Raw genomic sequence first — 17,367 nt, 5'->3', positions numbered from 1 at the left:
CTCCCCCTTCTTCGTGGCCGGCAGCTCCCATTTTTGGGGCTCCGGCCACCGTACTCCCTGCGGAGGTACGGGCAGCAGAGGCAGCTCCTGCTCCTCTGCTCCGGGCGGTGGCGGAGGCAGAGGCAGCTCCAGCTCCTCTGCTCCTGGCGGTGGTGGAGGCAGAGGCAGCTCCAGCTCCTCTGCTCCTGGCGGTGGTGGAGGCAGAGGCAGCTCCAGCTCCTCTGCTCCTGGCGGTGGTGGAGGCAGAGGCAGCTCCAGCTCCTCTGCTCCTGGCGGTGGTGGAACCAGCAGGTATTCACCCTCTGCTGGTGGAGGTGGGAGGGGCCAGCAGTCCTCCCACTGCGGTGGAGGTGGAACCAGCAGGCATTCACCCTCTGCTGGTGGAGGTGGGACCAGCAGGTATTCACCCTCTGCTGGTGGAGGTGGGAGGGGCAAGCAGTCCTCCCACTGCGGTGGAGGTGGAACCAGCAGGTATTCACCCTCTGCTGGTGGAGGTGGCGGAGGTAGAGGCGATGGGGCTGATGCTGGCCACTCAGAGGGAGGCTGTGGCGGTGCTGGCTCCCTCTGCTGTGGCGGCTGGGCATGTGCGCGCCGTGCTGCCTTCAGCAGCATAGCTAGAGACTGCTGGGGGACACCAGCATCCTGCCCTTCTCCCCCCAAAAAATTTTCAGGGGGTTGAGCCTGTAACTCCTCCCCTTCTGGCTCTTGGGACGGCACCAGCAGGTATTCACCCTCTGCTGGTGGAGGTGGGACCAGCAGGCATTCTCCCTCTGCTGGCTGCTTGGGTCCTACGGCTGTGGAAGCCCCGACTTCCCTCTTTTTGGGCTGTGGACGCACTGACTCCTCCCTTTTGGGCTGTGGACGCACCAACTCCTCCCTTTTGGGCTGTGGACGCACCGACTCCTCCCTTTTGGGCTGTGGACGCACCGACTCCTCCCTTTTGGGCTGTGGACGCACCGACTCCTCCCTTTTGGGCTGTGGACGTTCGGGCTCCCCCCACTCAGGCGTAGGACGTTCGGGCTCCTCCCACTCAGGCGTAGGACGTTCGGGCTCCTCCCACTCAGGCTGTGGACGCTCAGGCTCCTCCCATATGGGCTGTGGACGCTCAGGCTCCTCCCATTTGGGCTGTGGACGCTCAGGCTCCTCCCGCTTGGGCTGTGGACGCTCAGGCTCCTCCCGCTTGGGCTGTGGACGCTCAGGCTCCTCCCATTTGGGCTGTGGAGGCAAAACCAGCAGGCATTCACCCTCTGCTGGTGGAGATGGGGACAGCAGGTACTCACCCTCTGCTGGTGGAGATGGGGACAGCAGGTACTCCTCTGCTGGTGGTCCTGCTACCTGGGCTGCTGTTCCGTTTATCGTTGTCTCCAGGTAGCTGAGGACAAACTCCACACCTTCCTCCAAGGTGTTTGGGGTGTGTTCCTCCTGATATGCCTCCCATCTCTCACTGTCCATCATCCACAGGGCCCGGACGACCATGGGCAGAGACTGGGCCTCCAGCCCAGCATTCTCCAGGAACCAGCCCCGCAGTTTGATGGCGTCTTCTGCCATTGACTTTTTTTTTTTTTTCCCCAAAACAATATTTGTAATCCTTTTTTTTTTTTTTTAATCCAGACCCCTCCTGGTCTGACGCTTGGAGGCGCGGCTATCCCACGATGACACCACGTGTCACAAAGACGGCCTGAGTGGGTTGCGTCAGACCAGAAAGGAATTCAAACACAGACGGCGGTGATGATGAGCTGAGAGCAATGGCTGCACTCAGCGTTTATTAACAAATAAAAGGTTTGAACAATGGAATACAAAACAGGACACGGCACTATAGCCAAAATAAACAGACAGACAAAACGGACTAACACTAAACAAACGGTGCACGGAGACAAACAAACACGGTGAGAACAAACACTTATTATTATTTTCCTTCACTTTACTTTCCTACTTTCCTCCTTCTCCTCACCCGTTCTCCACTCTCGAACACCCAACCCCGACTGAGTGAAAATGTGCATCTATTTATACTGTTGTGCTGGGATTCAATTACTAATTAATTATTCACTTGAATCCCAGCACGTGAATTAATTACGTGCAACCCCGTGCCACACATTATATTTTAAATGCACGTGCGTGATGTGCAATCCCGTGCCTAAATACAAATATACAATTTAAACACACGTGAAACACAGACCCGTTTATATCCCGTGTACCAATCTATACACCAACATTAACATACGCACGCATATATACATACACAGAACACACAAATGCACACAGGGGCGGGGCACTTTGCCACAGGGTCTTACGAACTTTCCATCGGCTGTATTACCATAAGGTGCGATGTGATCAGTTGTTTCAACAATATCAATATCATCATCATCTGATGTATTTTTCTCAACGGTCTGCTTTGAACGACCACCTGTAGTAACTAGTGGTTCTGCCTGATCTTCTTTAGGCCCAACCCCACATTCAAACAAATTACGCTTCTTACTTTTTTCAAGTCGGGCTGTTTATCTTGTTTTTCTCTCCGTTTCTGAGCTCCTGATCTGTATTTGTAATCCATAATTTAAGGTGGTACAACATTAGGAATGATCCGAAATACCACGCTCTACGTTTCAGAGTTGAGACGTCACACTACAGAATACTAGTATACTCAGGCTGATGTTGCTGATGATCTGAGTCATCGATTCATTCTTCCTGTTCAACAATACTAGTTTTGACTGTTTTCATATTATGTTTTCATATTATGCATATCGATTCATTCTGCAGCGCTCTGGTAAACTGTCACTGTTACTATGGGGGACTATGCTGTGTACAGGGCAGCAGCTGCATGAAAACCGGCAATTGTTTTTGTGTTGCAGATCTTTATTTTAAATAAAAAAATATATGCATCTATCCCATCCACCCGGGCCCCTTTAAATCACGGGCCCCTGAGTAGAGACAGAAATGCACTTCATGTTAGAGGAGCACCAGACAGCAGAGCTAGCTGCCCGGTATGTAGCTGCCTGCCACACCCAGAGAGACAGAGAGACAGAGAGACAGACCCTGGTGTAGACACCCTGGAGCACGGGGACCAGGCACTCATGCACACCCATGTCCACTGTAAATATAGAGAAGGAGGGAGGGAAAGGTGAGGGCTGTTGTTGTATTGTATTGTCTGGACTGTTTTGTAATAATGTTCATTGTTGAATTGCTTTGGCAAAACTCAGTTTCATTTTGTTTTGTCATGCCAATAAAGCATTTTTTAAAATTTGAATTGAGAGAGAGAGAGAGAGAGAGAGAGAGAGAGAGAGAGAGAGAGAGAGAGAGAGAGAGAGAGATTTGTAGAAGGGAAAAATTATCTGAACCTATTTATATTTACAGCTGAAGCACTGGCACTGGAAAAAAAAAATACACACTGACTACTGGAAAATGGGAATGTATCTTGAGACGAAGATATTGTAGAAGGACGTTAGAGGGCGCTCATCATCTGTACCTCTTGCAGCTTTACAGCAGGATAGCTATTGGCCGGCCCAGCAAGCTCTGCAACCAATAGCTATGTCCTGCTTTAATCCATTACGTTCATGTATTTTGTTGTCTTGCGGGCAGTACAGCGGGTAGAATTGCTGAGATAGTGGAGATTCCCACGTGGAGTTGGGTCTATTTAAATAACTTGAACAGAGAGATGGCTAAAAACGAATGTGATCAGCATGTGAACGGAGTGGAGCTTGGCTTTGTGGAGGAATCAGAGTCATTTTGCCTTCAAAGTAAACAATTTCACAGTAAAGTTGGCGGAAGACCAGCGTGGCTGAGTCAGTCGGGCCTTCCTAGTCCTAGCGAGCTCTGCTGTCTGAAGTGCGGGCAGCCTTCAGCTTTTCTTCTGCAGGTTTACGCTCCGATTCCCCGACAGGCTCGAAGCTTTCATCGAACATGCTTCGTGTTTTGCTGTAAAAATACCGCATGCTATTCACACAACGACAGTCGCTGTTTTAAAGGTAAGTAAAATTAAATAGCACGCATTGGTACGAATTTTAGATGGTCTAACACATTTCACAGTAAGAAAAAAAAAATGTAATGTTTGACAATTATATTGTTAGCAACACTTTTAGACTTGGTTACTGTGTTAAAATGTTTACTTTATATATATATGTATAATATAATATAAAACACAACACGTATGCAGTCAATAAATACAAATACAACTACATTCTCCGCTAATATTACATGTCCTGGAATATTTTTTCCAGTGCAGTACACAAATGAAATAATTTGGCTAACCTAAAATTGATAGCAACATTAAACATGCAGCAGTATACTTTAATTCTTCCTTTGGCCATATTTAAAAGAGAATGCATTTTGTACGTTATTGTTATAAATTATTTTGTGGAATATCAGTATTTGGTCTTTTATTTCCAGTATACAGAAGTCAGCTACCAAGAAAGAATGACTTCTATTCATATGACCCCCCAGTGGAAGAAGAGGCTGCTGACATACACAGCACTGACAGTGAGATACTACAGCTTGGATCTGGAGTAAAGTTGTGCAGGGTGTGTGGCTGTTTAGGACCTAAGTCGTGTTCTAGGTGTCACAGTGCCAATTACTGTAGCCGGGAGCACCAGACAGTGGACTGGAAAGCGGGACATAAAAAAGAATGCTCAAAAAATGGTATGTATAGTACATTAACAATCAATAAATGTCTCCTTTTATTGTTGTTAATATACCGGTAGCCTTAAATGTTTTGAGGTCGTTTATGTAGAGGCCTTCTGTTAATTTAATAAATAATTTTATGAGATTGTTGTCTATCTATTTCTAGATCCAAAATACTTTAAAATGTGATCAAAATGTTCTTGTCCTGTAAAAAAATAAACAAACCAGGGAAACAGAAAATAAGTAATGAGTTTGTTTTGGGTGGTTTAACCTAGATGTAATTTCCTCTGTGAGTTAAGGTGCTTTGATCATGTATTGAGGAGTTGACAATCAGTACCTTGAAGGATTCTGCAATATTGGAATCTGAGAGGTCTAAAAGAAGAAAAAGACCAGCCTACAGTAAAAATACATACTGTAATTGTTGTTGCATTTAGGTGTAGTGGGTGTATCTTTGCTGGACCATAAGTTTCTGTTCCTGGAGTATGAAGTGGTGACCGAGCCAGAAGACCTGCAGTTAGAGGCAGACAGTGATGGCCAAATTGAGGAAGAGCAGCTGAAAGAGTCTGAGCCTCCCGCTAGTGATGGTAAGGACACTTTAGGGCATACCATTCATGCTGCCCAACCTGAAACGGCTCTGTATTGAACTATTTATCTAGATTGTCTAAAGTATAGGCTTTTTTTTTTTTTTAGTTTTTTTTAGTGATACAAGTCAATTATGATCAGTTTGGATTCTTAGCAACTCTTTCATCTGTTTTTGATGTCCAGTCAATTTTTGGTAAAACTGAAATTAAAATTTAAAACCCAGAAACCGGCAGAGAATGCAGAGGTCGCTTTTTTCAGAAATGGCTTCCTTCTTGCCACTCTTCCATACAGGCCAGATTTGTGGAGTACCTCAGCTATTGTTGACACATGGACAGTTTCTCCCATCTTAGCCATGGAACGCTGTAGGTCTTTCCGAGTTGTCATTGGCCTCTTGGTGGCTTCTCTGACCAATGCCCTTCTTATCTGGCTGTTCAGTTTGGGAAGACGGCCTGCTCCTAAGCAGATTCTGGGTGGTGCCGTATACCTTCCACTTCTTAGTGGTCGACTTGACTGTGCTCCAAGGGATATTCAATGCCTTTTAAAATCTTTTTATACCCCTCCCCTGATCTGTGCCTTTCCTCAACTTTATCCTGGAGTTGTTTTGAAAGCTTCTTGGCCTTCATGGTAGTATCTTTGCTTTGAATGCACTACCCAACTGTGGAATCTTACAGGTTACTACCATAGAATCAACCAACATAAGTTTTTGAAGATTCTGATCGGTGTGCATTAAAGATTTCTAAATGACAAGCTTGGTTTCTTCTCAGCCAAATGAAGCTGTATTAATAACAAAGTAAATTGTTGATGCTCATAACATCGATATATATTGACTCCTGAACGTTTGCACAGCAGTGTGTGTGTGTGTGTGTGTGTGTGTATAATAACATTCCTAAATAACGGGAAAGCACTCTGCATATTCCATGCAAAGATACACATCCAAGGAGACTGCAAGTTCATTGATACAGAGGATATAAAAGCGATATCATATTCCAATGGAAATATGCAAAAAAGGTTTAATACTGTCCAGATATATATATAAATATTACTGTAAGCAGAGAGGATTACATGTTTCCCTGCTGAAGAAAAAAAAAAAACATGTGCAAATGCACATTTGCTTAATTTAATTATTTTCTTTATTGTTAATTATCACCCGCCAGGTGCAGAGTTTAAAAGAGAGATAGTCCGTTGTTTTGTTTTGTTGACAGGTTTAGCCGTCCTGCAAGCTAGTCAGGGACCTGCCTGTGTAGTCCGTGTTTGTTTATTTCATTTTGTGTATTAAAAATAGCGAGTAAGCATTTAAAAATCAATTTCTGTGTGTTGGGTCTGATTTAAAAGGGGCAACAAACGACCGTGAGTGCTTGCCTTGTTGACATAAGATATCTGTATCAATATTTTATTAAAAACCCTTTTTCAGCGTGCACTTCGGTTTGATTTACACCAAAGCTAAAATTGACCAAGGATTGTTAAATCATAAAATGCATGCCTGTTTATTTGCAAACAAGCAGGAAAAAAAGTTTATTTTATAACATCGTTTTTTTTTTTTTTTGTCTCTATCTTCATCACAGTTTTGGAGTCAATGGATGAGAAGGATCTGGAAGCCATGGCAAAGCATGAATCAAAAGAAAGCAAGGTCTTTGAGAAATTTAAAAGACGAACAGCAATTGAACCTGAGCAGGTGTGTTTGACACAAGACTGCTTTGTTTAATGAGATATGTATCTATGCTTCAGATAGGAATGGGCAAAAACAATGTAAATATTGTGTCTTATCTCGTCTCTAAAGAGAATGGCAACATAATTTATTGTCAAATTTGGTCACAGACAAAAGTATTGGCACCCTATGTTTGTTATTATTTTATGATTTGTTTATTTAGCAGACGCCTTTATCCAAGGCGACGTACAGAGAAGTATACTGTACATTAGCTGCAGAGTCACTTTCAACAACGTCACCTGAAAGGAGGTTAAGTGACTTGCTCAAGGTCACACAGTGAGTGAGCTGGGATTTGAACCAGGGACCGCCTGGTTACAAACACTTTTCTTTAACCACCAGACCACACCTTCTGCCTTATTATACCATAATTCAAGGTAACAGATTAAGGACAAGCATTTAGTAAACTTAACCACTTTTTAATAACAAAAAACTAAATATATCATTTCTAGTAATTTTACTAATAATCTTTATCAACAAACTTATTTCATTTAAAGTATTTGTTCATGACAAAACTATTGGCACCCCTGCTTTAGTATTTCATGTGTCCTTTTGCTTTAATTACAGCTTTCAGACATTTATGATCATTCTTACCCAGTATGTTACATCTTGTTGGTGAAATCTGGGTCCATTCTGTCTTGCATATTTCCTTCAGTTCAGACAGATTAGTTCCACAATGCTTGGCTGCAGCTTTTTTCAGATTAGTCCAAAGCATTTCTATTGGATTTAGATCTGATGGCCATTACAAAACTTGTATCTTTGTTTTCTTCAAGAATGCCAGAGTTGACTTAGCCATATGCTTTGGGTCGTTGTTGTGTTGGAAGATAAACTGTCTACCAATTCGCCTACAAGCAGATGGTATCAATGTCCTCTGGAGAATGTTTTGATACATGGCTGCATTCATTTGATCTTCAATCATGAATGTCTCCAGTCCCTGAACTGATTGCACCACCTCCATGTTTAACTGTAGGTACAAGGTTTTCTCCATTGAAAGCTTTCCCTTTTTTCTGCAAACATACTGTGGTCCATTTTTGGGGTGAAAATTCCATTTTAGTCTAATTTTACCAGATAATTCCCATTCATCTTTTTTGAAAATTTTAGATGGTTTTGTTTTAAGGATTTTCTTTCAAAGGAGGTTACAGCAAGGTCTACATGCATACAACTTTTCTGTGTTAAGGTGCCTTTGTACAGTTCTTTCTTGCTTCTAAATCTTTCTACAAGTCCTTGGCTGTTAATTCTGGATTTGTTTAGCTGCTCGGATGATTCTTCTTCCTGCTGTACCTATAGTTTTCTTTGGACGTTCACTTCTTTCAAACGTTTCAGTTGAATTTGTTCTGTGGTCGTACTTGATTATTGCTCTGATTGTGGATTTTGGTATTCCATATTTCTTTGATGCTGTTTTGTATCCATTTCCTTTGTTGTAGTTTTCAATAAATGCTTTTCAAACTTGAATCCAACCCCTTAGTCTTGACCATCATCTGCTGTATGCCAAAAGTTCTTCAACAGATGTTGGAAAAAATGACCTCTTACTGGCTATTGACTTTTGTAATGCAGCTTAATTACTGTGTAATGGTTTTCAATCAATGTGTGTGTGTGTGTATGTGTGTGTGTGTATGTGTATATATATATATATTTTTTTTTTTTAATTAGTTCCATTTGAAGTTTTACAGACGCTTTAATGTAAAGGTGCCAATTTTGTCATGAACAAATATTTGAAATTTGCTTAAGTGTTTTTTTTATTATTTTTACAAAGATTGTTTGATAAACTAGCAGAAATTGTGTATTTTGGTGTTTGTCATGCTAATCAGTGGCTAATGTTCACTAAATGCTTGTATTTCTTAAATGTATCTTATATTAAGTGTAGGGTGCCAATACTCTTGTCTGCGACCATAGCTGAAAAAGAAGAACAAAACTAAAAACTTTCTCTTGTGAACCTTAGGTTTTGCGTTATTGCAGAATGGGACGTCCACTCTGGGTTTCTGATGAAAATGTCCCTAAAGAAACAGATATCCCCAATTGTTTGTGTGGAGCCAAGCGTCTTTTTGAATTCCAGGTAGGTGCTACTGCGAGTTGTCATTACTAGTAAATACAGTGCCGTTATTTCAGATGTTATTTATGGGAAAAAATTAAAATATGCCTCCTCGTTTTGAGAGGTGTTTTTTTTTTTGTAAATACTAATTCAGGGGAAAGTGCATTTATTTATTTATTTGTGTGTGTAATATACACTACCGGTCAAAAGTTTTAGAACACCTCCATTTTTCCAGTTTTTATTGAAACTTACACAGTTTAATGTCTCAATGTACTCTGAAATTAAAGCATAGAACAAATAAACAATTGGAGATAAAAAAGAAATCATGGAATTGTTTTGTTTAACAAAATTTAATCTAAATTTTTGACTCATCAAAGTAGCCACCTTTTGCAGATATAACAGCTGAACACACTCGTGGCATTCTTTCTACAATGGAAATCAAATATTGTTCGGAAAGTTCTTCCCAACACTGTTGCAGAAGTTCCCACAAATGTGTTGCACTTGTAGGTTGCTTTGCTTTCACCCTACTGTCCAGTTCATCCCAAACCAGCTCGATGGGGTTTAAGTCTGGAGACCGTGCTGGCCATTCCATAATTTGAAGCCTACCGTCTTGTTGTTTTCTTCTAAGGTAGTTCTGACATAGCCTGGAGGTATGTTTTGGGTCATTATCTTGCTGTAGGATGAACCCCTGACCGACTAGGCGTATACCAGAGGGTATTGCATGGCGCTGCAAAATGCTGTGGTAGCAGTTTTGGTTCAGGGTGCCACTCACTCTGTGCAAGTCGCCGACTCTGGATCCAGCAAAAGCGCCCCAGACCATCACGCTTCCTCCTCCATGTTTGACAGTTGGTGTCACACACCAAGGAACCATCCTTTCGCCTACTCGACGGTGTACAAAAACCCTGCGTGATGAACCGAAGATTTCAAATTTTGATTCATCGGTCCATAAGACATTCTTCCAGTCTTCAGTAGTCCACTGGCGGTGCTTCATGGCCCAGGCAAGCCTCTTTTTCTTATTTTGCCATCTTAGCAATGGCTTTCTTACTGCCACTCGACCTGTCAAACCTGCAGCTCGAAGTCTTCTCTTCACAGTTGAAACTGAGACTTGCTTACTTCGACCAATGTTAAGCTGTGCTTGAAGCTGTTGTCCTGTGAGCCGCCTATCACGCAAGCTGTTGACTCTCAGAAACTTGTCTTCTGATTCTGTTGTGGCTTTGGGTCTGCCAGACCTCTTCCTGTCAGAGTTTCCTCCAGTTTCCAAGTGCCTTTTGATGGTGTAGGAAACTGTACTCACTGACACCTTGGCTTTCTTTGCAATTTCTCTAAAGGAAAGACCTACACTTTTAAGGGTTATAATGGTATGTCTGTCTTCCTTTGTTAATTGCCTTTTTCTCGCCATTATGAGAGCAATATACTACTTCCTGCAGTACAATACTGTCCAAATAATGCTTAAGAGAGTGTAGTAACACACTCTGTTCCAACACTGCTTTTATACAGACAGAGGGTTTGTAAGTAACCAACAAAAGTTGGGACACCTGTAGGAATTGTTAGCATCAACTTTCAAGGCTACTTTTACTTCCATTGCTGCAGAACAGCTGTAAGTTGTTAACCCATTACTTGTTCCCTGAAAAAGGCCTTTTTGTATAACTCTGAAATGTACATTATTTTTCAGTTTTTGGTAACCTAAACTTTTTTTTTTAACGTCTGGCAGTTTACCGCTTACCTTTGTACCATTTCAGGTTTTTCACTGGACTTGAACTGCTTAAATTTCAATAAAAACTGGAAAAATGGGGGTGTTCTAAAACTTTTGACCGGTAGTGTGTGTGTGTGTGTGTGTGTGTGTGTATGTGTGTGTGTATATATATATATATATATATATATATATATATATATATATATATATACAGTGCCTTGCATAAGTATCCCCCCCCCCCCCCCCCCTTGGACTTTTCCACATTTTGTAGTGTTACAACCTGGAATTAAAAAAAATAATCTTCATCTGCTGACCAAATCCTTCTGCAGCCCTGCCTTCAGGGCACCTAAACTAGGGATTGTGAATGCTAGCAATTTTTTTTTTTTTTTTTTTTTTTTTTGGGAGGCTTGTCTTGAGACCCAGTAGTTTTATATATTATAATATATTGGGACACAGGTACTGTATTAGCATGGGAGAAAGCACGTGGAAACCCTGTTGCTGCCTAGACAGGTCAAGAAACCTCACATCATAAGGAATATTTTAAACGGACACAAACAATGTGATTAAAATACTTAAATTGCTTTCTTTCCCCTAATTGGAATTGACTATGCCTGTGAGGTGTGATTTTTGGAATCCTATAGCTAAAAATCTATTCAGGTGGAAAATGTTGTAGCCCTATAAGTATTTTTAAAGTTATTCGCTTTTTTGCCATGTGTTTAAAAAAAAAAAAAAAAAAAAAAAAAAATGTTGAACTTCTGGGAGCTGAAAACAAGGTGATAACCCCTAAGTTATGGCCTGCCATATCTCGGAAACCATTTGGAGTTAAGAGCTTAAAATTCATATTTTTTCATAACTTGGCATTATGATTTTTTTTTTTTTCATAGCTTAGCATTATCTAATTTTCATTAATCTTATATGTATGGTGACATTTTAGCCACATTTTGGTTGATTTGACCTGGAATGACACTTTTATGAAAACTCCACAAGCAAGATCTTGTTCCGGATGATCAAGAATTGCTTTGATATTTTATTATTATTATTATTATTATTATTATTATTATTATTATTATTTATTTCTTAGCAGACGCCCTTATCCAGGGCGACTTACAATTGTTACAAGATTTCACATTATACAGATATCACAGTATTTTTACATACAATTACCCATTTATACAGTTGGGTTTTTACTGGAAATCTAGGTAAAGTACCTTGCTCAAGGGTACAACAGCAGTGTCCCCCACTGGGGATTGAACCCACAACCCTCCGGTCAAGAGTCCAGAGCCCTAACCACTACTCCACACTGCTGCGTTAAGCATTTTAGCTTCATACTTTTATTTTTATTTATTTATTTATTTCTTAGCAGATGCCCTTATCCAGGGCGACTTACAATTGTTACAAGATATCACATTATTTTTACATACAATTACCCATTTATACAGTTGGGTTTTTACTGGAGCAATCTAGGTAAAGTACCTTGCTCTAGGATACAGCAGCAGTGTCCCCCAGCTGGGATTGAACCCACGACCCTCCGGTCAAGAGTCCAGAGCCCTAACTACTCCACACTGCTGCCCCTTGGTACTTGGTACACAACTGTGTCTATGATTTAATTGTGTAATAAGAATAATTATATCCAATGGAGATTTTTAACCCTTTGCAGTCCATTTATTAATTGCGCGTCAGGCACGTCAGGTCTAATTAATTTTCACACGCGCAGTTAATTTTAGACGCACTGTTTAAAAGTGTTTTTTTCCACAGTCAAACAGGTTTAAATGGCCCTGCATATCAACAAAGCACTCACTAGGCATCTCCAGCCCCGCCCCACCCTTTCGTTCGCTATCTCTCTTACCTATGTAAGAAATAAATAATAATAAAAATAAGTTGTACATACCGATCAGTCATCTCCGGATCACTCGTTTTATCACCAAACTCCTCAGTAATGCGATCAAAGTCATTATTTTATTACTATAACATCTCAAAAAAGCTCTGCAAATGTCCATGATAGTCTCTGTGCGCTGACGCACTCAGCCAGCTTGTTTACTTACGACCGCCCCATTATCTGTTACCAGGGCCATGTATGACTAATCTCGGCTCCTGTCGCTCCCACTCGGCAATTATATGGTTTTCTCGGAGAAAAAACGACTAGAAACCCGTTTTTTGCGTTGCTATAATGATGTCGGACCCAGGCCGACAAATGACGTGAGAGGAATAATTGCAATGTTGGACCCAGTCCGACAATGGACCGCAAAGGGTTAAACAAAGGAACATTGGGAGGTTTTGTTTAGGTGTAGGCCTCTCGTTAAGCATGAAGACTCTGCATTTCCATTAAAACTCTGCTACCCCATTAATTATGCAATACCAATCTAATTCATACCATTTCAAATTAATCAATTTAAAATGAGCATTCTGGATAATTTACAACAAAATAAAAAGGGTTACATGACATTTAATATCACAGTAACATATACAGTGCCGTGGAAAAGTATTTGCACCCTTGTCTGATTTTCTGCATTTTTGCATATTTGACACTGAATTTTATCAGATCTTCACCCAAAACCTAATATTAGATAAAAGGGACCTTGAGTGAACAAATAACACAAACATTTGATACATATTTCATTTATTTATTAAAGAAAGTTATGCAACACCCAGTGCCCCCGTGTGAAAAAGTAATCGCCCCTTAGACTCAATAACTGGTTACGCCACCTTTAACAGCAATAACTGCAACCAAAAGCTTCCTGTAGTTATTAATTAGTCTATCACAGCGCCGTGAAGGTATTTTGGCCCACTCCATGCAGAACTGCTTCAACTCGGTGACATTTGTGGGTTTTCAAGCATGAACTGCTCGTTTCAGGTCCTGCCACAACATCTCAATGGGGTTTAGGTCTGGATTTTCCGCCTTGCTCTTGGAGAGATTTTGGCCACTTATCTACACACCATACTCCACTGTTAAGGGGAAAAAAGTTTTTATTGAGAAAAAAATTATATTTATTTCTTAGCAGACGCCCTTATCCAGGGTGACTTACAATTGTTACAAGATATCACATTATTTTTACATACAATTACTAATTTATACAGTAGCGTTTTTACTGGAGCAATCTAGGTAAAGTACCTTGCTCAAGGATACAGCAGCAGTGTCCCCCAGCTGGGATTGAACCCACGACCCTCTGGTTAAGAGTCCAGAGCCCTAACCATTACTCCACATTGCAGGCTAAGATCATAATTGGATAAGTCTCCACCCCCCTGAGTTAATACTTGGTGGAAGCACTTTTGGCAGCAATTATAGCTGTGACTGTTGGGATAGGTCTCTACCAACTTTGCACACCTAGATTTGGCAATATTTGACCATTCTTCTTTACAAAACTGTTCAAGCTCTGTTAAGTTCCTTGGGGCGCGTGGATGGACAGCAATCTTCAAGTCATGCCACAAATTTTCGATTGGATTTAGATCGGGGCTCTGACTGGGCCACTCAAGGACATGTACCTTTTTGTTCCTTAGCCACTCCAGTGTAGCTTTGGCTGTGTGCTTTGGGTCGTTGTCATGCAAGGTGAACTTCCGTCCCAATTTCAGCTTTCTTGCAGAGGGCAGCAGGTTTTCCTCAAGGACTTCTCTGTACTTTGCTCCATTCATTTCTCCTTCTATCCTGAGAAGTGCCCCAGTCCCTGCCAATGAGAAACATCCCCATAACATGATGCTGCCACCACCATACTTCACAGTAGGGATGGTGTTCTTTGGGTGATTATTATTATTATTATTATTATTATTATTATTATTATTATTATTATTATTTATTTCTTAGCAGACGCCCTTATCCAGGGCGACTTACAATCGCAAGCAAATACAAATACATTCAAGTTTTACAATACAAGTAATACAATAAGAGCAAGAAATACAATAATTTTTGTTCAAGTGTGACAAACCACAATTCAATAATACAGCAGATAATAGTGATAGTTACATCAGGATATGATTAAGTACAAAATACTACAGGTTAAACACTTGGCAGATTACAATATTCTGAAGTACAGGATTCAATGCAGTAAAATAGGGGGCAGATGAGAGCAAAATAAAGCACATTTAAATGAAGGGTGATAAGTGTCCCAGGATACAACAGAGGAGTTCTACAGGTGCTGTTTGAAGAGGGGAGTCTTAAGGAGGCACTGGAATGTGGTCAGGAACTGGGCAGTCCTGACATCTGTAGGAAGGTCGTTCCACCACTGCGGAGCAAGGGTGGAGAAGGAGCGGGCTCGGGAGGCAGGGGAGTGTAGCGGAGGTAGAGCCAGTCTTCTAGTGCAGGCGGAGAGGTTGAGTGGGGGTGTAGGGAGAGATGAGGGTCTGGAGGTAGCTGGTGCAGTCTGGTCAAGGCATCTGTAGGCTAGTACAAGAGTCTTGAACTGGATGCGAGCAGTGATCGGTAGCCAGTGGAGTGAGCGGAGTAGTTGAGTAGCGTGGGCGAAGCGAGGCAGAGATAACACCAGGCGGGCAGCAGAGTTCTGGATGAGCTGGAGCGGACGGGTGGCGGACGCAGGGAGGCCAGCCAGAAGGGAGTTGCAGTAGTCTAGGCGGGAGAGTACCAGGGCCTGGACCAGGAGCTGGGTAGCATAGTTGGTGAGGAAGGGTCGGATTCTTCGGATGTTGCTCAGGAAGAATCGGCAAGTGCGTGCCAGAGCGGAGGTGTGCTGGGAATAAGAGAGGCAGGGGTCCAGGGTGACTCCAAGGTTCTTAGCGGAGGAAGAGGGAGAGAGTGTGGTAGATTCCAGAGGAACAGAGATACAGAGATCAGAGGAAGGGGAGGAGGAGGGAAAGAAAAGGAGGTCAGATTTAGAGAGGTTGAGTTTGAGGTGATGCGAGTGCATCCAGGAGGAAATAGCAGACACAGGTAGAGATACGGGAGGAGATGGTGGAGTCAGAGGTGGGGAAGGAGAGGACGATTTGAGCATCATCAGCATAGAAATGGTATGAGAAACCATAGGATGCGATGAGGGGGCCCAGGGAGCGGGTGTAGAGAGAGAACAGGATAGGATGCAGTGTGGAGTAGTGGTTAGGGCTCTGGACTCTTGCACGATTCGTGCACAGTTATGCCTGATGCTTCTAAATCATTCTTGAAGTCTTTGGTTGTTAATCTTTTAGTTTTGTTTTGTAGCTGCTCGGACGATTATCCTACCTGCTGTACTAGTAATTGTCTTTGGAAATGAGTGCTTTTCTCAAACATGAATCCAATTCCTTTTTCTTGACCATCTGCTGTGTTGCCAAAATGGTGGTCTTCAACAATAATTGCCTCTTTTTTTTTGTTAACTTTTCTAATGCAGTATAGCTGTGTCATGGTTTAATATATATTTTTAATTAGTTATATATATTTACAGATTTTTAATGTAAAGGTTCCAATACTTTTGTCATGAACACATTGTTGATATTGTTTTAAGTGTTTTTTTTTGTGTGTGTGTATTTTGGTCTTTGTTATATTTAGTGGCTAACGTTCACTAAATGCTTGTATTTAACATGTTTTCTTGAGTGTGTAGGGTGTAGGGTGCCCATACTTTTGTCTGTGACTGTATATACGAAGTTTCTATTAAAGGAATAATCAGTATTTTAGTTTAGTTTTTAATGGGAATATCATTGTCCCTCCTAATTGTTTCTCTTGTTGTTTTTTTCAGATTATGCCTCAGTTGCTGAATTACCTGAAGGTTGACAGTCCTGACGCCAGTATTGATTGGGGGACCCTAGTAGTCTATACCTGTGCTGAGAGCTGTGACCAAGGCAATAAATACACAGCTGAATTCATATTGAAACAGGACTACGGTGCAGACCACATATGAAATCCACAAATATGTATGTTAGGGTTTTTTGGTTCAATGTGAAAGAACAATATATTGAGAGCAACATCTGTGCATCCCTGGATATTACTGTTGAATCTATCTGGGGTGGGAGACTTAGAAACATTAGTTAATGAGAATAATTGAAATCATGTTGCAGCATCATTGATAAAGTTAGGACTTTGACTAGCATTACAGTATTACGTATTACATGTAATTTTAAAATTGCTTGTTCTGAAATGTAACTAGGAGTGGAATGGTCTGTGATGCCAGTGGATGCAAATAAAAAAAAGATTGGTGGAAATCAAGGGTATGAAGTACCAAGTAAAATATTTTATTTTTGTTTGTTAATAAAAACGGCAGCGCAAGCCTTTTTTTATTAACAAACAAAAATAAATAAAATATTCAAACACAAAACACTGTGCTCACAGAGCAAAATAAAAGGGTAATCAAAAACAAATCTCTGACACAAACTAAATAATCCGATCCCAGGTCAGGCTGCGCAGTTGCTGTCACTGTTCCTGGAATCTTTTTAAATCACGTTTCGTTTCTCTCCACTCACGCTCCTCATTAACACCCACACCCGGAGCTAGAGAGCTGCAGGCTTTTTATAACAGGTGACCATCTCCCGATTAGCAACAAATTAAATCACTTAACTAATTCGGGAGATGGCCACCCTCTGCACGAGTTTTTAAATACTGTGTGGATGGGGCTTCCCATCCACGCTACTAAATAATAACACAAACGGCTATACCGTCATAATACAAAACTATAACAAAACATACGGCACTCGCCGTCATGCATATAATATACAAAACATTACTAAATCATAATAAACATAAAACAATAATCTGCACAGGGGCGGAGGGGACTCCGTTCTAAAAATAAACAAACAATATGATTAAACAGCAGGGCTTTTCTTCCTCCCTGCTACAAACTG

At 41.4% G+C, this 17,367-nt stretch overlaps 1 protein-coding gene across 2 annotated transcripts; it reads left to right on the top strand.

Moving 5' to 3' along the window:
- Positions 1-3,489: 3,489 nt before the first annotated feature.
- pdcd2 (programmed cell death 2) lies at positions 3,490-16,496 on the top strand. 2 transcript variants are annotated; one of them, XM_034017132.3, is made up of 6 exons: positions 3,494-3,959; positions 4,381-4,629; positions 5,046-5,195; positions 6,756-6,865; positions 8,835-8,948; positions 16,269-16,496. In XM_034017132.3, exons 1-6 carry the CDS (start codon positions 3,650-3,652, stop codon positions 16,428-16,430), a joined length of 1,095 nt encoding a protein of 364 aa, XP_033873023.1. In that variant the 5' UTR covers positions 3,494-3,649; the 3' UTR covers positions 16,431-16,496. The 2 variants fall into 2 exon arrangements, with proteins under 2 accessions (XP_058881350.1, XP_033873023.1); XM_059025367.1 differs by lacking the exon at positions 8,835-8,948 and having other exon boundaries at positions 3,490-3,959.
- The last annotated feature ends 871 nt before the right edge of the window (positions 16,497-17,367 follow it).

Source organism: Acipenser ruthenus, chromosome 6 (assembly GCF_902713425.1).
Source record: "Acipenser ruthenus chromosome 6, fAciRut3.2 maternal haplotype, whole genome shotgun sequence".
NCBI lineage: Eukaryota > Metazoa > Chordata > Actinopteri > Acipenseriformes > Acipenseridae > Acipenser > Acipenser ruthenus.
This window is presented reverse-complemented; position numbering and strand designations above follow the sequence as displayed.